Genomic DNA, 24,077 nt, shown 5'->3' with positions numbered 1-24,077 from the left:
GCTCCAGAGGTGGAGAGCTTCTTAGCCAGGGTGGAGGGGCACACAAGATTGCACCCATATGGCTTGATAATTGGTTTAATTCTGTAAATTCCCATTTATAGACACCCCTCACTCGCTTGTCTGTGCAGCTGCAATTTCCAAAATGCTCGTGGGAGCTGCCGGGAGTGCGAGCACAGCACCCTGCAACGAGGGCTGCTGGCTGCCTCTTGGCTTCTCATCTAAGAGCATCCCAGCCGGTGACAGTCAAAGTTACAAATAAGTTTGCAGCTCAAAAAATAAAAAGACATGCCCAAAAGAACCAGGCAGCTGGCTGGAGAAASAGGTGGGGAGGAGAGAGGGAGTTAAAAAAAATAACGAAAAACTCTTTGAGTAAATATTAATAAACGTTAACCTACTCCCCAAATCCCAAGGCCWGAGCAATTACAAGGCGAACTTTCCAGCAGGCCGCTGACAATCACTTTGTTAGACAGTGCCCATCCTTCAGCCACATCGGATGCTGTACTGGGCCAGCGGCTCACGGGCTCACTGGCCACRTGGTACTCAGAAACAGTCACTGTCCTTTCCTCCCAAAGCAAGCACCTGATGAGACATGATTTTGCCCGGCTTGCCCCTCATCTCAGCTCCCAGGAGATTCCCGGCGGAGGACAGTCTAGAGCATACGTTATTCAGTGGGAGTCACAATTACTGACACAGTTTTTCATCCTCTGAAAGCAGCGATCTCCCAGAAACGCTTCCACGGGTGCTATTTTACACTGATTTATGTGCCGTTGGTGGCATGTTGTGCTTCCCTAGCACATTTACCTGCTGGAGCACCAGCAGCCCAGGGAAAGCATGGCCACCAGCGGCACCGGGACTGGCCTCGGAGCCCGTGCTTCTGGGGCCCAAGCGAACATAGTGTTGATAAACACCCTGGGCACCGGATAACTGTGAGAGTGACATGAGGAAACGCGCCGCGCCTCGGCGGGAGGGATCCATTAAGATCGGACTCGCTGCCTTTGATGTGGGAGCAGGGAAGGTGAGGCGGAAGAAGAGGCCGCGTGGCCTCCCGCCCCCAACACAAACGGGGCTTGTGGCTCTCCGTAGGAGGAAGCAGAAACCTCATAAAAATTAAACCAGCTGTGTCCTGTAGCTATCGACCCGAAATACAAGGCTAACATACGATGACTGGGGGAGTGCGAGGGTAGKGGGAAAAGGAAGGGGCATCTACAGAAATTTTAACCTTTCTGGATGGGATCTCCAATCCCAAGATCCCCCTAGAGAAACACAATTGTTCTGCATTTGCATCAGCTTTTGGTGTTCACATTCTGCCAGATCAGGGTCATTTGCTCCTGCAGCTTCTCACAGTCTCTGTGCCTCCAAAGGCRCCCCAGCAGGATGCATGGGGAGGCATCTCTGACTTTAAACTCATGCTAATGAAACAGGTCTGAATGTAAAACCAAGCCTGCAAGCTGCTCTTAAATCGTATTCCTGATTGGGAATTATCAGCAAAGTGAAATTCAAGGAAGGAGCACACTGGATACTAAAGTAGGCTCTGTGTACTTTTGAGAGAAGATTTTCTTTTGCTGCAATTTCAGAATTTTAATTTAAAATTTAAGATGCAATGTCCACCTTCCTTTACTAAAATATTCAAGTGAAATAATCAYCCACTGTTTCAAACTCCGCACATGCACCAATCTCATTTTGCAGTTCAGGTAAACTAGCAGTTTGAAAGTTCTGGTTTTGTTGTTGTTTTGGTATTTATTATTTTAAAGATATCCTCAACTTCATATGAAGCTGAAGGCAAGCATGTTCACAGCAGGAGGAAAAAAGTTTTTAGCAGGAATTAATGCTGACTATCTTCCCCACTTACAGGAAACTTTCAACTCACATCAATCTAGGTAAAATATTCTTTTTTATTATTTTTTTTTCATATATCCATTCAACAAGTGAGCAGCCAGCTACACAGGAAAAGGCAGCTGATATTACAGCTAGACAAAAAGTGGGGCAGAAAAAAAAAMCAACCCAACAAAAACAACTTTACTCTCTGGTTCTGGAGTTTGTCATTTATAACCCAAACAATTTTAGGGTTCTTTTTTCTTCTTTTAGTTATCTCAGTCTTAGGGTAGACTTAGGTATGTCTCTACCTTCACAAACCCATAACCAGCATGTCAGTTTACTTCCCTGCAAAACAGGAATACCTTCATAACGAAAAAGCATGATAATAAAGTTTTATCCTTACAAATAATCATACCTGGCAGTTAGCTACTCAGAAATATATGAAATGAAGTACTAGACAAGCCAAAAGACAATAAAATGGATTAACAGAGAGCTCCCTGAAACATACATTAACTAGCTAATTTACAGATTTTTTTTTTACAATTTGTTTTTATTTTAGTAGCTCTCAATGATAGTGGGGCATTAAAGGCAACAAAAAACATATTTGTAGTTAATAATTTTTAATTTGATTTTTCCGTTAGCAGAAAAAAAAGTATTCATAAAGCAAGTACATACTCCCTTAAGATACCTAATGGGATTTTTGTTTACTCTGCTGGAAGAATGAAATGGTCACAACTCTAAATACAAATGTTTCCTTCATACTTAAATTTTCAAGAATACTCATCAATAAGGCATCACTACCCAGATCTACTTTCTGCAGTTTCCCCTGGAAAAGGTACAGGCCATTCAAATGAGTCAAGAGTAAAATTCAGCTCACAAGTTTTATCACTGATTCAACAGGGAAACAAAGAAGCCATTGTCAAAGTGGTTACATCTTGGAAATGAAAGTCAGGGCTCAAATAAGTAGCATGATATTCAAAGACTCTTACTAAAGGGCTTTTTTTTTTTTTTTTTTTTTTTTTTTTTTTTTTTTTTTAAGTTGATAGAATTCTGATTACCAGGCTCTGTTTCTCAGAACAGCTATTTAAAGCTTTTGCTATCATTTATATTGTCTTTACTGTATATAGGGCTTCGATCTGAACATACTAACCTGCTAAATAAATACTTTTTTCTGAAGCCTCTTATTAAGCTTTTGATTATTTTGCACATGCATAAATCCGTGTGGGTTAAAAATCACACAATGTGTATTTCTTATAAACATATGTGTCTACACCGTGTCTGTGTAGACACTGTGTTGAAAAAATCTAGCTTCCAAATTCTAGGGACAAATATTTGCTTCTTTTGCTCTTTACTGAATGTTGGTACTTTTCCCAAGTTTCTATTRTCTCTGTTTGTGTTTGTGCTTAGGCATGTGAAGTTTGCTTTACAGGTGGATTAAAAAGGAAATATTGCACTCTATTTCAACATGAGGACATAAAATCAGTCAAAAAACAAAGCAAAACAGAACCGTTAATCTTTTTTAGATCCAGCAACAGAAAAGAAGCAACATTTGAACATGAAGAATCAATTTTGCAAGACTCACAATTGTTTTTGCACTTATAAATTTTCAAATGTCCTTGATTACGACCCAGAATATAAAGTTAAATTTAAAGACAACCTGGCCAGAGGGTAACCTGCCTTTCAGTGACTGCAAGACTTGGCAATAAATGTCACCGCTAAAAAATATTTCACTACATTAACTTACTGGCAACCACATTTGCTGAGTAAGTCCATAAACAGGCACAGGAAAAAAAGACAACCAGAAATAAAGTTGCTAATGATTCACTCTTTTCAAAGATGCATAATCCTCAGTTTAAAGAGCAAATATGTAAGAATAAAGATATCCTTTACCAACATAGTTCATTTTTGTCTTCACATCAAATCAAGGTCAACCTATAATCCAAAAATGACTAAGAGTAATGTATCAAAGACAAGAAAATCAAGTAGGGGCTTCAGTAACAGAAAAAGTAAAGAATCCCTCTCAGACAAAAGACTGGAGCACAAGCCTTAAAAAAGAAACTAGCATTTCATTTACAAGTTTGGAGTAGGTAGGTTTAGATTATTTCTAGAATAAAYATTGATGATTTCAAAAATTTTTTAAAAGCCCTTAACTTTCCTACTCAATGCATTGAGGAGCTAGTCTAATAAATTCTAAAAACTATCATTTAATTATATTTATCAGCTTATGAAGAGGCTCCATCATATTTACCTCTCTGTACTGAAATGTGTGGGACCTAAATGAAAGGACACAGAAACTGAAGCAAGGGCTTCTTTTCCCTACATCTCACATGATGTGAATGAATCATAGGCTCTCCAGTCCTTAAATGATGACTGTCCATCTCTGTCCTCCCTGTTTTTTTTTTCTTGCTAAACTCCTTGAAAACTCCACTGTGGTCTGTGGGAGAACCTGAGTCCTGTCTTCAGTTGCTGAGGCATCAGCAGAAGGAAARAAAAAAAAAAAAAAAAAACCCACTGTAAATACATTTTACTTTGAGAAATACATGAAACATGTAAAAGTGGACTCATCTTCCAAACTACCTCTTATTTTGCAGTATCCCAGAGCTAACAGATAATAAAATCATTATTTAGGTTGCTCTTGGAATACAAAACATRTTTTCCAAAGACCCTGGATAGGAAGCAATTTAAGCAGAACTCACTACTTATGGGCTTAGAGAAACTCTTCAGTCTGCCTCTCGGTTGTGTGCTCTGTACGAAAATACAGCAGAAAYAAATTTCTGCGTACTTTAACACATCTGGAAATGAACAGAGTCTCTCAAATAAAAAAAAGTGTGCTCCCGATGAATTAACGGAACTGCTATCCATTTTAAGCTAGAAATAACTGTAGCATCAGGAAAATACTGCTGTGACTACTAGTCACACCATGAGGCTCGCCTGTATTTCTACAGATGGGATCTTCAAGCAGTTCTTAGAAGGAGGAGAAACTTCCCTCAGAGAGGAAATGGAAAGGTTTTTTCCATACTGAAAATTCAGCGTTTTAAATTAAATGTTTAATGTTGTTGTTTTTATGTAAACAGACCTCAGGAAGTGATCTGACAGCCTTAAGAAATTACCATTTAAAAGTAAAAAGGTCTACAYGCTTCATCTTTGATCTACCAGACAGATTTATCACAGGACAGGATGATTGAAGTTTATTCATTAGCTGATAACCTCCACATGCAACCCAAGCCTTTAATCTGCAATAAAACAGCGAATGACGATAGGGCTCTAAGAAAAGAAAACTTAGCTTGGCCTAGAAGGAGGGCAAGCAAGCAGATAGAGGGGAACAAAAAAGAAAAGGGGGAGGTTAAGGATAAATAAATAAATAAATAAATAAATAAATAAAAAGCTATCTAGTTGCTTGGACTGCTCCATACTCCAGAGCACTGAAGTCCATCAGGTTCACATCCAGATGCTGTGTAGTTAAACCATATCCACTAAATAGGATTTCTTCTCTGCTGGGATGTCCACGGGAAACTTTTAGTCAGCAATAAAATTCACATCACAGCATGCAAGCCACTCCAAACGGCACAGCTCCTGCTTTAAGTTTTAGCTCCTGCTTTAGCAAAAGCTAAGAAACTCAAGGGACCTGGACATTTGTTTTACAGTGCTTTTACCACCATCAGTATTTAGGTAATTTACAGTCAGTGCTACATAAGGCCTTATAATCCTTAAGAGTTGGGAATTTAGTATAAAAATACAAACAGAAAAGCAAATAAACAGAATCTGCTTATTAAAAACAGCAAATCCACAAACTCACTTAAATACTGCTAAAGATCACAAGTTAAAGGTGTTATGGTCCATGATGTGACAACCGGTAGAACTTTCACAAGAACTGAATCCTGCAATTATTGAAAAGACCAGGACTACGGTTGTTTAAATAGTTCAAAAATATTCTGAAGGAAGAAGGAAGGAAGCTTATTAGCACAGGCTAATGCCTACCAGCGAACCACAAAGTGATCTGACAAAGTTCTCTGGAAGGCACCAACCCCTAATATCTTTAGAATGAGAATTTAAAGGGGGAAAAAAGTTAACAGCTGATAATAGTTTTGGTCCTATTTTAAGCACAAAAACAAACCCAGTCAGGGACACAATGATAGGAGCTGAGGTAGCTTCTGTAGGGAGGGAGATGAGGTGGTCAAGCACAGGCTCCTCAGCCTGACCCCTCCAGCTCTTACAGCAGCAATTGCATTGGACTCTCTCTAGAAAATGCTTTGAGATCTCTAGATAAGAGCTCATTAAGAAAGCTGTATACCTCACAGCAGAGAGATACCCGCATCTCTGTATCTACTTCAAACTGGGAAACAAAGATGTTAAGCAACATGCCTAAGGTCATGCAAAGCTAAAGCGAGGAAGACACTGCGGAGTCCTGACTTTTGCAGCCCTTTAGAAAGAATCCTTATAGTCGGGTGTGCACTAAAATAAATAAATAAAATTAGCTGTATTTGACGAAGTTTGACCTATGAAAGGAAGTACTTTAAAGACAAGTGGCAAGAAACAAAGCACAGCTGCAGCAGAAAGCACTAAAAGGGAAAGCTTTCTGGGAATTTGGCACTAAGAAAAACTAGCACCACCTTGCAGAGTATTTGTTGCACTGCCTCCTGCAGTATCACACTTGTAGAATGACACTTAAAAAAAAAGCCATTCCCATCATACACACATATTGTAAAAAATATATATTGCTTTCTTTTAATTTAAAGGCACATTGGTATTAGCATGCAGCTGGCTGCTAACAAAACATGTCTACCGGCTGGACAATTTAAACTATTCTGCCTCATAAATAAAATTATATGCAGTCAATAGACCTCCTTATGACTTCTGTAGGTCCATTGGAATTTAAGAAAAAAATAGAAAATATCAGGACAATGTATTTTAACAAAATTTCAAAAAAGATCAAAATAAATGAAAAACAAACTTTTTTCAGTTGCACATCAATACTTGCTAGACTAAAACATGTAGGAAGTGCTGCTCTAGTTGTAAAATTAGGTTTGAAATTTAACTCACAGATGGTAAAAACAAGAAATTAAAAAAAAAAAAACCCAGAGCACTTTTCATTTGATAGTGCAAAAAAAAGCCCAACTAGGATTTTGCAGGCTGCAAACACGTAAATAAATATTAAAGCTTCTCCTCATTTAAACTGCATTTGAAATACACCAAGCCATTATTTAAAATGACAGAAGAATACAGCTACCTGAAGCCTATGTAAAGAATCTCTTTAACAGGCTTTTAAAGATTGCAAGCCAGAGCATCTAAAAAGCACATCCCTGAATAATTTAAGGCTCCTGGCATCTACATTGAAAGAAGTTATTTGCTAAACCTGGAGAAAGGGGAGAAGAAAAAAAAAAANAAAAGTAAGAGAATAAATAAAGGTCTTGAAGGTTTGAAGGTTGAGCAACAAAATTATTGCTAAAAAGTTTTTTCCCTATCTTAAAGTTTAATCAAACACGGAGGACTGGAGATTTTACAGCCAGCCCTTCCAAATTTGCTGTCAACAGCTGTGGTCTAACATTAACATTTACCCCTTGGCAGTGTTAAGTTAAGGTTGTGATAGTCAGAGAAACAATACAGGAGCAAAAGGACAAAAAAAAAGGAAGGAGACTGATCAGGAGCATAAAAAATAACACAAATTCTCAATAGCAGAAATTCAGTAATAGAAGAAAAAAAAAAAGAGCTTAGCAAGAATCTTAAATGGAATAGCCTGCTTTTTAGAGAAAACAAACAAAAATCCTAAAAGAACAGATGAACATTAATGCAAATCATTAAATAAATCCCAAAATATGATTATGCCATTAAAGGACCAGGCATCCTGGTTTGGTGCAGGGTAATCCCTGTTTATAACCGACTGCACCAAGGTCGAATTACAAATCGGCGTGCAGTTGATAGCACCTAGTTTTCTCTGCCAACTACATCTTTTAAACATCAGCAAATCCTACCTACTTCCTCTTGTGTCTGTCACAGAAACCATCCATACAGTGGGCGCAAGCAATCTTCACTTCAAACGCTATTAACTTCAAGCAAACTGAACAATTAATTCATTTTTACTCCTAGATTGGAAAAGTCCTTGCTGTTCTAACAGTATCTGGAAGCCTTGCCACTGATTACAGCCAGTTCAGGATCTGGCTCCTCCTCAGTATATGAAAATGGACCTGAAACAATAGGAACCTTATCTGAGGCAGTTAACCCGAGTTATACTTCTGGACAAGTAAAGAGAGTCTTCATAGGGACACCAAAAACACTTAAGGAATCTTACATAAGAACTTGGAGAAAGTGTTATTTACATGTAACATATATAGATATATGTTTTTATATATATATATATACACACACACACACTTATGCTTTTTGTTTTAAGCAACTTTCCTCACAGTTGCAGAATTACTACTATAAAACTACTGGCTGCGGCATCAAACACAGACATCAATTCAAAACRGGGGCAGAACAACATCCCTAACAGAATTTCCAAGTAAATGCCAACAAAAGTGATTCCCCCCTCTCTTCGTGGGATTTTTTTTTTTTCCTCTGGAGAGAATGGAGATGAAAGGGTAATAGAATTACACCATTTAATATGCAGCTGTCATATTTTTTCCTGTGTAATTGCAAGATGAAAAATTCTTCACGGTGCGCATTTTTCTCCCTTCAAACTGAACAAGTTCAGTTGTTGCATAAAGCAGAAGGTTATCAGAAACTAATTGTGATTTGTTTGCCAAATTTCATCATAACAGGCCAACTCCTACCTCCGCTTCACACAGCTGACTCTGAGCACAAAATGAGTCTTTGTGACAGGTACTTACGGTTAAAAACTGCACGGTAAAAAGGAAAAAAAGATGTGCCTTTGACTGCTGAGTCAAAACAGAAAGGTTTGGGAAGCACATGCATTTCAAAGGTTACTGGGGGAGTAGTGTGGAGAGGAAGGATCACAATGGAAGAAGAAAACGTATTCAAATTTTAACAGGTAAACCAAAGCTTAAGGCATAAGGCAGCGTTTGACACGCTRGATTCCTAAGTAATGGAATTATGCATAAATCTAGTAACATCAATAACATTATACGAAATTACGCTAGCTGTTGATCTCACCAACAGTCTCTAAAGCCCACACCTACCTATAAATATATGTATATATATATCTAAAATGTTTGCTTTTTTTAAAACTGATTGAAGTTTAATAGCACACTCACAATTGAGATTTTCATGGTCCCCAGCTAGCTTTGAAGTTAAATCCCTAAGTGGATAAAATGGACTCTATATCTAATCTAAACTAAATGTTTCCCCTAGTTACTAATACCAGCGCTGTTTCACTAGTTGAAGTCATTATTACAGAAAAGAAAGGCAGAACTCACTACTCTGTAAGGGACATTTAATCCTGCGCAGCACTAGGACACAGAACATGTTCTTTGAAATACCAGTTCCTCCACTCTTTTCCACACCTTCACTTCAAGAGATGACTAATCTGCTGATTTCTAGGTGAGAAGGTTTCAACCACAGCTTCCCAGCACTGTTACTGATAGCAGTACCTCGTACAACTTCTTTCCATGCTTTACGTATCACGACCACAAGACCATCTAATTTAGTTTTAAACACCATTTCTGAAGGAACAAAGCTAAAAATAAAACTTTGCTGATTTTTTGCACCTGGACTGTAGGCTGTAACTATTTCAGGGAAAACTTGGGACTTCTTTGTATATTCTGTGAATTACAGGCACACACACTCCCCTATTCGTATAGTGCTCCATAAACAAGCTTTGTTCAGGAAATTCAAACAAGGTCAGAGAAGTAAAGTGCACCAAAAATGCAGGCGAACCACAGCGTGGTTGCCTGTGGACTAGACAGCAACCTCCTTCACTGGCTTCACTTCTGCCCTTCGCTACCTTTTTTCTACTCCATTATGTGCATTAACCACTGAATCTTTGCATTGAAGGCTGGCCCATCCTCTCCCACGTAAGACAAAAATCAAACAAACGAGAAAAGAAAAAAAAAACAAAATCACTCCTGCAAGGCAGCTGCCAAGTAATAGGGCAAGCACTATATATGGACTTAAAGATTATATATAGTGAGTAATTATAATACAGTTTGAAGGCAGGTCTGGATCCTAGAGAAAACAGTCACAATTGTGGCACTTCTGCAACAGTAATTTCCCTGTGGCTTTGGTTATGTTGATCTCCGTTCCAGGTTCATAGAGCCCACAGCTACATACATTATATCCAAGTATATATCTGAAACTCCATAACCTTTGCCAGAGTAACTCTCCAGGAAGCTCTCCTGACCTTTACTTAAGATAAAGAAAGCAACTGAAATGAAGAAATAAATGTTCCTTTGATAATACTGTGTAAGCTGTGGCTAAGGAACTTTGAAATGCAGCAGCATTAATAAAATAGCCATGTTAGGAGAATTTCTTTATCACCAAAAGCAATGACAAGCTTCAATGGGCCTTTTCATTCACAGTTCACAAATTATTTTCCAAGAATCATTGACTTGTTGTGTAACGATAATTGTGGGTTAATAGAAGCCCCAAATGGATTTTGTACTCTTACACAAAAGACATATGCATACATGACTATATCTGGACACAGCTCCATACATAAAGAGATTTATTTTTCAATTTATAGAACCATTTTGGCTTTCCTATTGTAATACAAAGCTTTGTCTATGAATCCAAAAGTGAAAAAGATTCTTACAAAGAGCAATTTTAAAAGTGACCATTATTCCATAAATGCTCATTAGTATATGCACAAGGACTAGTAGAGAAAAGTCAAAAATAAATTGTTTTTGTGCTGGTAAACTATAAGTGTCCAGAGAWAAGTTATATAAAATAGAACAAAAAATAAAACCTTCCGTTTTCCTAAAATGTTGTCATATATTCTCTTAGTAAGTTCTTTTAAAACAGTTTTTAAATAATTGTGAAAATCCTCCAAAATTTATATGGAAAATAAACAACTCTGAATTTGTTTCATGGGTTAAAAACTATTTTAATGTATCTTTTTCTAATCTCCCTAATTTTAATTCCAACATTTCRATACATGAATGCTGTATTTAACAGGCACCTGATTTAGTGAGCTGCAATAATTCACTTTGATAGGATAGATATTAATTTATTTAGCGAAATGGAAAAGCTACCTTGCGCTCTGCCACAATCAGCAGGCACTGTCTAGAAGAGACCTCTGATGATCAAGAGCTTAGTTGCGAGGAAGAAAGATACCTACGGGAGCTGTGAGAAGTCTGTGACTTGGTCATAAAATGTTTGCAATCCCATTTCTTCACTACGCCTTTGCAACAAGTCAAAACCACAGAACAGCAAGYACATCAAAGGGAAGCCAGGGTTTAGCACTGTAGTAGCATTTTAGCAGATAAGGGCAAGATTTCAGGGGTACAGGTTAAAAAAATTTCTGGCATATGTTAAGTAGAGTAGCAAACAATGTAACACAGAGCATTCAGCTTAACATCATTCCTGCTTTCTCCCATTAATCCAAAGGGAGATTTGCTTGAAAAGCACTTACTAAACAGCACAACATTTCCTAAAATGACCTAAAATGCTTCAGCAGGGGCTGYATTCGACTAGTTTTATGGATAAAATTCTTAATAAAGCCTCCTGAAGAGCTTGATTTCAGCTCAAGGGGCTTGTCCTCTGTGCCTCACAGTACCTGCCTCTGTCCCGTGCTCACCTTCTCCTCCTGCTCTGCAGATGGAGGAAGGCCTGGCACCTCCACAGAGCACCCTTGCTTTCCCAGGGATGGGGGAGATGAGCAGCGGGAATGGGAAGAGACCCCTGCTACAGGTTATACCTTCACCCAAAGCCACCCGTGATGGGTGCACTTCAAAATAACACTTGCTTTATCTATTTCTCTTGACAACGCCACCAAGCAGCAAAAGGACAGCAGGTTACAGCCATAAACAGTAAACACAAATACCCCAAACATCCATATATTGAGATTTATCTTTTTTAAAAAAAAGTAAGCGATGTTTCATACTATACTTACAACTTTCAGCCTGATAGTCTGGCACAAACTGCTCGTCATTGTCAGGTACCTGAGCTGAAGAAAGGAAACAAAACAAAAACAAACAAACAAAACAAAAAAAAAAAAAAAGAAAGAAAATGAGGAAAGAATTAAAAGAAGCCATTAAAGCACAAATAAAGACTCTGGTGCTTAATGTGAAGCACAGCCAAGATTAAGGCTAGGATTTTATTCTCATTATGGGGTATGGAAACAGGGCAGGAGACTCATTTTGGCATGAGCTAAGTGCTGGGATGAAGCTGCCTGTGCGGTTCAGCATGCAGAGGACCCTGGTGAGGGGCAGCGAGGGACCCTGCTCCTTCCAGGGGCACAAGGGTCCCCATGGCCCTGCCAGACACTGTCCTCTACAATCCCTCACAGGGCATCGCTGCGTAAGAACAAACCCCAGTGTTTAACACTTGCACATCTTTAACCCCAAACTACCGCATCTTCGGTGGACTTGCGGACGATCGCGATTTTGCATGGCAGTCAGCCAAATCACTAAAGGGTTTTTGTTGTTGTCATTTTGTTATTATTTTAGTTACTCATAAAGCATTGTTTCACCAGACCAGAGAATTCATGTTTCAATGGTGACATTTCAGACACACTCAAAAAAATTATTTACTTAAAGCAAGAATCATTATTAATATCCATGCACCTTGCGTAAGATCATTTCTGCTCTTTGGAAATACTATTTTTKGCTCTCAGGAAACTCTCATTTCACATCTGCACTATAAAACACAAGGGCTGCTGAGACATAATTTGGTTCTGTTGCACCACAGTTCCCTTTCATGGGATACCCAGGACATTAGCCATCTCTAGTACGGTGCTGATGACTCATTTAAAGTATTTAAGCTGAAACGCTACTGAACACACACTATCAGTGTAGGTGAATACAGATGAATAATTGCAGAACACGATGCTAAGAAGAGGCATCATCAGAGAACAACTAGTTCTGGCTATATCCTAAGAGAGATCAGGCTTACCGTGACTGAACTTTATCATCTTTTCGTCAACATGTGCTAACCAGAATCAGTGCAGCAAAGCTACATAACACTCTCTGTTTGAAAATATTTTAATTTACACAGGTCTTGTCTAAAGGCAAGCAAATAATTCATATGTCTTTAATTAAAAGTTAACATCTGTCATGATCTGGTTACCCAACAAGATTCAAGAGGTTATATAATCATTTATCGAAACAGCAACTATCAAACCATTAAATATGTGAAATGATGAAATATAACTTTAAAAGCTTTCAGAACACTTGCCAGATTAGGAAGCACTAAACGTATGTTTACCTGTACGCATGTGCAACTTCTACTAGTTTCAATAGAATCTGCTTGAATGAAGAATGCATATTTAATTATAATTACATTTATTCTGAATGTGTACTACAGTATTTGTCATTGTCCAGATCTTCACTCTGTATTCAGGAAATATTTCTAATGATTTCACTTTTCTTCTTGGGTAAAGAGTTCAAAATTAGGCTCACTATACTAAAAAAATTCTCTGTTCTTTTAAAACAATTTTTTTTAAAAAAAACAATCCTAATATCTTAATTATAGTAAATTCCCTTAAAGACCTTGGGAAACCTCCCAATATGGATTTTAACAAAAGTGTAAATAAGATAAGCATATAATGAGAATTAACATTTCTCAGAGAAAAATACATAGATTTTGTCCTGTTTTGTTAAAAAAAAAAAATACAGTAATCTACACTTTTGAGAAACCAGCATCTCTGAGGACATGTTAGTGCCTTTAAAGTCTAAAGCTGTATAAAACATATTTTAACAACCAAATATTTCTATTATTTTCGACTCGTTACATTTCTCTTTCCTTCAGAGAAACCACAGCACTTTTACCAGAAATGAACTCTGRAACAATATGAGCCCAAATACCAGCACTCTTAAGTTTCTGACCTTTCATGCAATTCACTGCATGCAAAYGTTGAGCATTTTCCCTACAAAAATGGAAAATATTCAACTGTCAAGAAGATTCCAATTATGAAAGCAATGTCTCAGTTAATAAGCTATTCCTAAGTATTTCTTGCATTTCCAATTGTTTTTGGATGGTTTATGAGTACGTAAGGAACTCAAGGAAATCCACCAAATAATTTCTCATTTACAAAAGGCACATCTTACGCATTTTCCTTAAGCTATCACTTTCATATGCAAGGAGGTTATATATACATACATATATTTATATATCTATATATAAAATAAAAGGGTTCATTAATGAAACAAGGACATTTGAAAAAATAAAAAAAAATACAGAAAAAACAAAATAAAAAGCCTGATGTTGAAACGAGGAAGCTACATTTAGTAAATGCAGAATTAGGACAGCAATTTTGTATAACTTTCTAGAGCATACTTAAAGTGCTGGACTTCTTTATTCCATTGTTTTATTCTAGTTTTATCAGTTTATCTACCTTAGAGAGAAACAAAACAATTTGCACCATCCCTACCCCATGTTCTCCCCCTCTCTCTCTCTCTCTCTCTCTCAAAAAAAAAAAGTTATGCGGATTTATGTACATATTATTACAAACAGGGGCCTTTGTTTTCTCTAGTCCTAATTGTTTTTCCTGTCAAAGAATGAGAAAAAGAATTGTAGACATCCAGTTGAATATTCGCGCAAAACCAGTAGGTTTCTTTAGAGCCGCTGGAATTAGCAGTGATTTGGTATGGCATAAACAAGAAAAATATTTTTAATTTTATGGATCCCCAGAATGCATATGGACATGTTTAATGAAGCCCAAGGCATATCTGCGTCAGTACTCTTGAAAACAGGTGAAGATTAGCATCAAGACATATYTTGAATACAATATTGACCTAATCTTAAAAGCCTCCATAGCAAAAGGAATATAGCAAGCTAAGAAATATTTAGAACCCTGCCAAATTATAAACAAAACAAAGCAAAGAGTAATACCTAAATGTTAAACCTAGGAACATACATTTCCTACTCAAATCTATTTTAAAAGCATCAGAACCTTCAAAATGATCCCAGAAGCCTATACAGAGAAATTAACAGGACTGTTTTAATGTTAAGGGATGGTAACTCAAAACCATTACTTTATTCCTTCATTTAACCTGGCATTATTTTCAAACTAAGAGAATTGCAGCTCACACACGTTTATACTGTAGCAATGATCAGCTCAATATACAGAATTCTTCCTCCAGGATCTTGCTGCGAGAAGGCAAATGGTGTGGGTAGATTATGACTCAAAGAGAAGAGGGCTTTGGTACCCCGAGCTGGGGTAATTAGTGACAGCCTTTATAGCAAATTAAACAAGCAGGCAGGAGAGCAGAGAATTTTTAATTCACATTTGTGAAAGGAAACTGTAACTTGGACTGCTGCAACTGCCTGCACATTTATATATGCATGTCATTCGTTCCCTCTTTTCTTTTAGTCACAGATACTACAATTCAGCAAATCTGCCATAAAATCTTCATTGGTCTTCTGTTAACATACTCAACACAAGACATATTGCATAAATCACCAAAACTTTTTTTACTTTGCCATTCAGAAGTATATTGGAAAAACTATCTGAAATGATCATCTGACTGAGAATATTCCCTGAGCTATTTAGTTATGGGGGGTTGAGAAAGGAAGTATACACCAAAAGACTAATAAAAGGTTTTCAAGGATATTAAGCGCGTGGCTTTTACTGCTAATAGCAGAAGCAGCTCTATAGTTCATTCTACATTCATAGCCGTCAAGTCTCTGACTCCTGAAGTGGACAACATCTGCACCATGAACTATCCAGCCCTGTCTACATTATTGCCAAAAGTTTTCTTTTTCTCCCGATTCTCAAGAGGATTTCAGGAGTGGGCAAAATTGTTAACTATGTTCTTGAGAATGTGTATGTTTAGATTTTACAGCTTCATGGCTCACTCAGTTAAAAATTAATTTGCCAAAAGGAAATGTTCAAAGCAGAAAAATACTTCATACCTGTCTGTAGTTTCCAGGAGCTTTTAAAAGCCTCTAAAAAACTGAACACTGAGGGCATATATCCAAAACAGAAAGCAATTCAGAAAAACAAACTAAAAAAAAAAAAAAAAAAAGTTTAAAACTAGGGACCCTTAGCATGCTGCAAGACAAAAATAAAAAGTCACCAGTTAGAAGCATCCAGGACAAAAGGAGTTAATATTTGATTAAAACCAGCTCTATCCACTGTAACAATGACCTGGAGCCAAACAAGGCAGAAGATGTATGAGTCATTCTTTCTGCCAGTGAATGAGACAGCTGATCTCCTAAGCAATTCCTCAAGACAAGCAGTCAGAACTGGAGTTCTGCCTCCATTCACAAAAACACAGTCCAGCATGAACCATGTGGCCCCAACCACAAGCTTTTCATGTCACACCCTTCCAGAAAGCTACAGCAAAGTAAACTTGAACTTTAGGTATAAACACACTGATTTCACTGCTTTGTCTCAAGATGTAGCACAGACCTGCTGCGGAACATTATTTAATAAATGAAAAGTCAAGCAAGCTGAAAAGGGCTTATATTTAACTCTTCCTTCTCCCTCTGCTTCCAAAAGCTCCGCTGCACTCTGAGAAAAGGTGTTCCTGTCAAAAAGCAGGATCTTTCCAGAAAAACAAGCTGCACGCCTCCTTGCCTCGCTCCAGAGCTTTATTTTGGGCATCTCACCATTTCCTATGTTRCTGTGTTCTCTGACCTCAAGCTTCACTCTGAGCCAAGAGCAATTTGTTTTAAAATATCAAAGATTTATTCARTTGAAATCGACAGGAAACTATATATGAACAGCAGTGTTTTGACTTGCTCTTAAATAAAACTTTGGGCCACAGAAGTAATGAGCCAGCTGAGTTTTGCTGGATTGTCAGTCCTGAGTATCTGAAAAAAAAGTATGAATTTTAAGTATTTGTGTTTTATTATTATTATTATTATTATAGTAACAACTGTTTCTAACAAAGTAGCAGAAGGCAACAGAGTGACAAATTTCAAGATGCAAAAAAATATTTCCCATAAGCACAGGGTCTGCTGTCAAAACAACCCCCAATCCTTTTAACATAAAGTGAGATGCTCTAACAAACTTAAATTCTGTTCAAAACTAGCTCCATATCTCAAAATTCTTCCTTATGTGAATAAGTCCTAGGAAGATGAAGATGAGTTTGCAGAATCTGCTCCTCATTTGATGCTATACTAAAAATGAGCAAAAACTCAGTATAAAAAGAGMACTCTCATTTCATATTTAGCTACATCCCTCATGGTCCACAAATCCCGCTATGCTTTTGAATAAAATTATTATTTTGAATAAAAATCATTTACCTTTCCAGCAAAAGTTCCTTATTGTACAAGCTTTCAGGTTTTGTAGATTTCTGGTGGTTTTATTTGTTTTGGACACTTTTATTTTTTAAACACCACCAACAAAATCATTTTGCCTAAAATAACTTTTCTCCATTCTTCTGTGCACAGATACGAAAGACCAAGCATTTCAAGGACTGAGAAGCCAAATCTCTCAAATGACCAGAGGCCAAGAAAAAGAAAGAAAAAAGAAAAGCTATTTGCTATATTACATACCACAATTTTAAAACCTTATGCTGCATTTTAAGAATATGGCCCATCAGACAGACCCTAGTCATGAAAATATTAAGATATTAAGCTATCTTTTCTTGACTATTTTTGCAGCTAGAAAAATGCAGATTCATTAATAGTTCTTGAATGCAGGMTACATGGCATTTACCTTGCACTAAGTAAATTTTACAAGTTTCTGGCAGAACAAAGCTAGTTACACGGTATAAGCTGCTACGCTTCATTGATTTAAACAAAGCCACCCTAACTACACTAATATTTAAAGATCTAGTACTTTCTTTTATTAAAAACCTTCCCTTGGAAGCTATAAGCTGCTCATCTTTACACATCCTATTCACAGAATAAAGAAGAGGGCAACACTGGATCAGATATCATCACGATGTTATGCTTCATTATAGAAGACGGGATCAAAAACTTATTTCCTGAAGATCAACCCAAGCTTGAGTACTAATTACTTGAGACAAATTGCTTGTTTTCCAGATAGCAAATAACTTTTTCACATTGGTAACTTATCTAAGAAGCCACTTAACCTAACTATCTACTTATTCTATCTATGAATCTGTCACCTGTAGCTATTACTTTAAACCAGTTACTGGTCACTTAGGTATTTCTATATTCTCTCACCTAAACACCATAACTTTTTACTTGCAARTTTACTACCATCTGAAAGGGGAAACACCTATTCCCCTAATCTTGTGCATAAATGCATTATTAATCTTTGCTTTGATGACTTTTACATATCTTCAACAAGCTAACAGAGGAATTAGTATCAGGAAAAGATACTTTTAATAAACAATTTGATTTTGGAGGCAGTTAATCTGTTGTTCTCCTAAGCCCGAATGYTTCCACCATGCGCAGGTGACTTTCGCTTGCTAGGAATTTTTCTGTCTTCTTTTTGTTCCATAATAAGAAGTAACGGCTACCATGATGAGATAACATTAGATTAATATTTGAACCAATCTTTTCAAGTCACTGAACAATTGCTATCTGCCAAAACCAATCTAATTCCAAATATACAGAATCAATAAAGTCATTTTATAATATTATCATGACAAAATGTTACCATCCAGTTATTTAAATGTAAAACGAAAGATATCTGAATAATATTTGTCTTGCTTAGCAATAGGCAATTTTAACCATTTCCTTTCAGGTTTAAAGGTTGAAATAAATTACTACAGGCTTGCCACTTTCAATTACTGGGATCAGGAAACAGTTACAATCTATTCATTCTCCATGCTGAATAACAATTTACAGTAGGGAACCTAATTTACAGCAAGTTTTGCATCAAAGTAATTTAGTTTTTTGGTTTTTTTTTTTAAACACTTGCACTACTACACAAGGTAAAAAGTAAAACTCATTTAGAAAATAAATCCAGTATGAATCTAGAATACATTTGGAAGTTTTATGCAAGTAGTATTCAGCTTGTTAATTATGAAGTAAYAAAATATTAAAGAGGCTACTGATTTGTTTATATTTCGAATTAATTCTTTAATACATGTGAATCTTCTACTGTTTTCAATCAATAAAGAATACACTTTTGTGTTTACGTGTTCACTATCAACTTTTCGCAGAACACAGGTGACTCAAACTATAAAATCTGCAGGCTAAAATATGTCATGTAGTAAAGATACCTTCAGGAAAAGCAAAACAAATGCAAAACAACAACAACAAAAATTCTGCAAGCATTCTTTGTGCAATAAAAATGCAACTCACTTTCTTCTCCCAAGTAATAAGTAGATTTTTGACCTGGTTACTCCCCAGTAGGGATCTGAACTCGTGGGAGAAACCTGGTCAGCTGCCACCGCTTYTCTTAAAAAGGGTCAAGATGTTTTAAGATTTCATGGTCATTTCCCTGGCTCCAGAGCATTATGAAAAGAAATATGTAAACATTACTGATGCTGCCAAATTGGCAAACTTCTAGCCTACGAAGGTCCAGAAGAACATAAAGGGACACATCTAGCAATGGGTAAACAAGTGCGATTTCAAAATCGGTTTCCTGGCTAAATTCACCCATTTAGACCTTTCAGCAAAGCTTCAATATTCTTCAATACCACTATACCAGAGACTACTTTAAAGTGTGTTTCAGGGGGAAGGAGTTAATTAGAAAGAAAGGTTCAAGTTAATAGATCAATATTTGATTTTTCTCATCTTGACTTTTTATTTCAGTTTTAGTTTAGCCTTTAAAAAAGGCTATATAAAGTTTGTTTTTTACAGAAACTTAAAACCAYGGTGTGGCCTGAAGCAAATAAATTCTTTTAAGAAAAAAGTATTTCAGGAACATGGGAAAGTTTGTATTATTTAGTGTTAACAAACTGAAAAATTATAATTATAAAATGCTGCAGCTTTATTACCCTCTGCCATACAAAAAGACAGAGTTTCTTTCCCATTTTAAATACTTACCAGGTGATGCCATCTGCATTTTAAGAAAATGCAATGTGAAAAGGTTTCTCCACCTAACTGATACAGGATTAGACACCTTTCTCTCTCAAATCTAAATTTATCAAGTGATGTAGACTCAGTTAAAGCAAAGAAAAAAGATTTCAAAGATTTCATCCAAGTCTGAAATAAGCACAGTGGCACTAGAATAAAAATGGCTATTACTTATATACCTACAGAAATGATTAATTTTAAATTCCATATCATTATTTAATCTTACATTATCTGCACATACATTATGAATCTGTCAGTTCTTTTCTGACTAAACATCAAAGAAATCTAATGATTTTCAGAAACAAAAATAGGCATTACAGTGATCAACCAAGCTAAAAGTTTTCCTTTCCATCAAAAAAATATCATCTAATGAAAAATATTCTATATATTCTTCTGGTTTGTTAGAATTGAGTGAAACAAAACAAAGTAAGAGATTCTGAGTAAAATTGTCATAGGGAAATAGTGACAATTCTATTTGATCATTATATTATATGAAAAAAATCTTGTTGCAGGACATACTGTTTTCAGTGACTGGAAAAGCATCATATTTATTCACAAATATTACAATCTCTGTTCCATTATTTAAAGGGACAGTTTGGATTATACACAGAATTACTACCTGCTAAAAATAATACTAGGGGAATAAAACTGTCAGCAAAATTAACAAAACTCTGCAATTTATTTATAGCTTGAAGATTTCACTAACTACATAAAAAACTATATATAAAAAAAAATCAGTATGTAGACAAGCAGTCACCAGCAATCTTTCCTTCTTTCTATAAAAAGCAGCAGCAAGCAGTTCACCCCAACATCTCTCCTTTCTCAAGGAGCAGAGTATCTATTCTATAAACAACTGTGGATAGTCCGGTACACGATATAAATTAAAACAAATTCATCTGAGGCAGGACAAATTTGCAGAAATCGGGAATCAAAATATAATGTTTACTTCAATGCAAAAGTTGACATTAAAATTTCAACCTGAAGTATATTAAACTCAGATAAGGCATTAGAATCTTTACGCTCAAAACATACAATGTTATAAATATCTAGGAGGAAAAATTATCAGAAAATATTGCTGAAGTGAATAAATACACTTTCACAAGCAGAAAGCTCCTTTGCATTTTCTTAAAGTTCTCCTGCAGCAGCAGCTCTTCTTTTTTGTGAATCCTTCACTATCTATTCTAAATTCAGATTTCTGCAGTAAGTAAGATATATTCCAAAAGATTATTTGAAATACTTAGAAAAAAAAAAAAGCAAGCTTAAAAAAAGTCTCTTTTCTAATAACCCAATACACAATCTTACAACAAATATGAAAAAAAGATTAACATGCAAATTACAGAAAGAATTCAAAAAAATAATAATATTTCTTAAGGATTCCATACACACCTAAAGTTCTGTGTTGTGAACAAGGTGGAAAGAAGACACTCGCACTTAAATCTTGAAGCATCCCGTCCCGATGAACCCAGAGAAACTAATTTCTGCCATCAGAAAAGTACTCCACCAGAACACCAAATAATTATATGTGCTGCTCTAAAGGAAACAGCAAGCCCAGTTCTGGCTGTATGTAGTCTCTCGAGGTACAATAATATAAACCTGATCAATTGCAATTAAAATCTGAACAGAGGCTTAGAACTTGAAGTCTTGGTGCATTAGTTCTTGCCAAAAGCAGATGTGATTGTGAGCTGGAAGCAATTTCTCCTGGTAATTTGTGATGACACTGGGTAGAGCAGCCCCAGAGTCCCCAAAGACAAACTCATCAGAGGCTCTAATGTATGCATGACACATGAGGTGGCTCTTTTAGAGCTCAATTAATTGGGCTGAACATTAAGACAGCAAGTTCAGGACTTTTTTTTTTCCTCCAGAGTTGTTTCTTCTCTTTTTACAAGCAGTTTCCCCCCCACCCCCCCCTTACCTTCTGCAAGCCATGTCTCCTGTAATTGGCTCAGATCTTGAAAGAGTTCTGCAAAAAGATGAAAACACGGATAAAAGACTGCCACCTTTACTCCCTCCCTAAGGTTAAAACATGCTCAAAATGTATTTTTCCTGAAGAACAATTTCTGTGAATTATATTTTGGTAGTCAAATGCACAGACAAAACTAGATACAGACTGCAGTTAATAATTTTTTTCTACATCAGTTTGTACAAAAAGGGCATAATTTAATCAACTCTTGAAATAAAAGCTAGATTCTTAACACTGTTCCCAAGTATAAAATACTTATTGATCAACGTAAGTTTAAAATTACACTTTCTCATACAGGTGAGCTATTTCTTATATAATATAGGCCTCCTTCTCTAATATCTGCTAAAACAGATCTGTCTCAGACCTCAGTGGAAGTTTTGCTCAGTTTGCCTGAGCAAAAACTGTATACTCCTTATTAGCAGGGTCATAACTATCATATCAAAATTTTGAAGCAAGACCGCAGGTGCTGCAGGAGCAAAGAGAAATAGCAGATYGTATGCACTTCCCCTTATGTTTTAGTGTGCACCACAAGAGAATCACCACTAGTTTCTCTACACTGTGCTCACTGCAATTCTTTAAAGTGAAACCACTTTCTCCATGGACTGAATTTCACAGCAGCACTTCTGCAATTCACTGAAATCAATTGCACATAATGGGTGCAAACCGGAGGAGAGTCTGGCTCATTTGCAAAGCTCAGAAACTCGGTTATGAAAAATTTTGTTTACGGACAACTAAGACTAAGTAGGATGTTTGAACAGGCGAATGGCTTATTTTTAATTTACTATATTTTGAGAGAGATTTCCTCTTTTACGAATGCTGACAGATAACTATTTACATAAACCTAAATGACAGAAGCTATTCATTTATCTGTTGGACTGATATCTCATATTTGTGTCAGGGAATCATTTACCTGAAAAGACAGAGAGTTGCTTTCTTGCAAACTATATTAGAATAAACTTTTCCAAACAAATTTGTAGGGATTTTGAAAAGCATATCAACACATCTTCATCTTACTCTGTTAAGATTTATGTAAATTCTAGACCCCTGTAAGTACACAGGGCTTACAGTAGGAAAGTAAGTATATACTGACCCTGTAACCTAAAGAAGTGTTACAGTTACTGCAACACTATAGTTTACAAGCCTGAATCATGTAAGTAGCTACTGACAGAGCAGCTTACAAACCTTTGGCCCTTCTAAACTTCTTCCACTCTAGACACTCATAAGCACCTTCCTCAGGATTTTTATCCCCACCAATGTTACAGCAATGGAAACAGGTTACTAGAACCCTGGAGCTTGGCTCCGAATTCTGCTGCAAAACTGCAATGAAAAATAAGAGTTGAAACACTAGCATTCTCACCTCTGCTACCACCAGTGCACTTAAAAACAGTGGGGAGCGGGGCGGAGGGAAAGGAATGCTAAAAGTCCAGAGGAACAGGGAAAGTCCTGAATCTTTTAAGGCCTGAAGGTGAGAAAGCCAGGTGCATCCCAAGATTGCAAATCTCTGCCTCAGCTCATGACATCTATGTGCCAACATGGGCAGCAATGCCTAAAATGCAACAGGATAATTCAAGGAAGAACTAGCAACTTCAGCTTTTGCCACTATGTTTTGCAACTGTAAATGCAATTCTCTTGTCTTGTTTATTCTAATTGATCTAGATAAATATATCTCCAAAATAAATAAATAAAGAGCTCTCAGAAAGCTTCTCTGCATTAGTGAGTAAAAAAAAAAAAAAGAGGGGGAGGGGGTCACAGCGAGGGGAAGAAACAAGCCCTCACCTTCTGAATCATGAGCCAGGTCTCTGTTAATGAATTTTCTTTTCCTGACATTTGTCGGTCTCTCATTACAGTTTCTCCCACGCGGATTCTATAAACAGGAAAGATCAGTTACTTTAGAAATCTGAGTTTTTAAAAATCAAATAAAAAATATATATTCAAAGCCTGCATAAATTCTTTACATTTTCCAACAGGGAAATGATCATCTTAGAACCTCTATTCTTAATCACTACATACAGTTTCTAGCAAAAGATTTTGCTGAGCACCTAATATTCGCCACAAGATTCCTGTATCTAARTGCAACACATTTCTATCAGTCTGTGTAGCCATCTATTTGCACAGCGACGTATGTGTTGTGCTCAAGCAGCCACACAACCCCAACCATGTATTTTTAGCATCTAAAGTACACAAACCTACACAATAGCACATAAATCCCCTCTGCATAAGCTAAGCAGGAGAACCCAAATATGAGGGGATAATAATAGACTGCTTTGTTTCCCAGTGTTACTTGTAAAATTGTCTGCAAAAT

At 36.6% G+C, this 24,077-nt stretch overlaps 1 protein-coding gene across 1 annotated transcript in view; it reads right to left on the bottom strand.

Moving 5' to 3' along the window:
• The window catches only part of ETV1 (ETS variant 1), a 61,068-nt gene extending 39,625 nt beyond the window's left edge, over window positions 1-21,443 (bottom strand). Inside the window, exons 1-2 of the mRNA XM_026036251.1 lie at window positions 21,202-21,443; window positions 11,822-11,875 (exon numbers count right to left, since the gene is read on the bottom strand). Coding sequence (XP_025892036.1) covers window positions 11,822-11,875; window positions 21,202-21,262 — 115 coding nt within the window. The 5' untranslated portion in view covers window positions 21,263-21,443. The remainder of the gene's footprint in view (window positions 1-11,821; window positions 11,876-21,201) is intronic.
• Between the last annotated feature and the right edge of the window lie 2,634 nt (window positions 21,444-24,077).

Source organism: Nothoprocta perdicaria, unplaced genomic scaffold, assembly GCF_003342845.1.
Source record: "Nothoprocta perdicaria isolate Ctin4 unplaced genomic scaffold, notPer1 scaffold_173, whole genome shotgun sequence".
Lineage (NCBI taxonomy): Eukaryota > Metazoa > Chordata > Aves > Tinamiformes > Tinamidae > Nothoprocta > Nothoprocta perdicaria.
The sequence above is the reverse complement of the archived record's forward strand: the minus strand, read 5'-3'. Positions and strand labels throughout refer to the sequence as shown.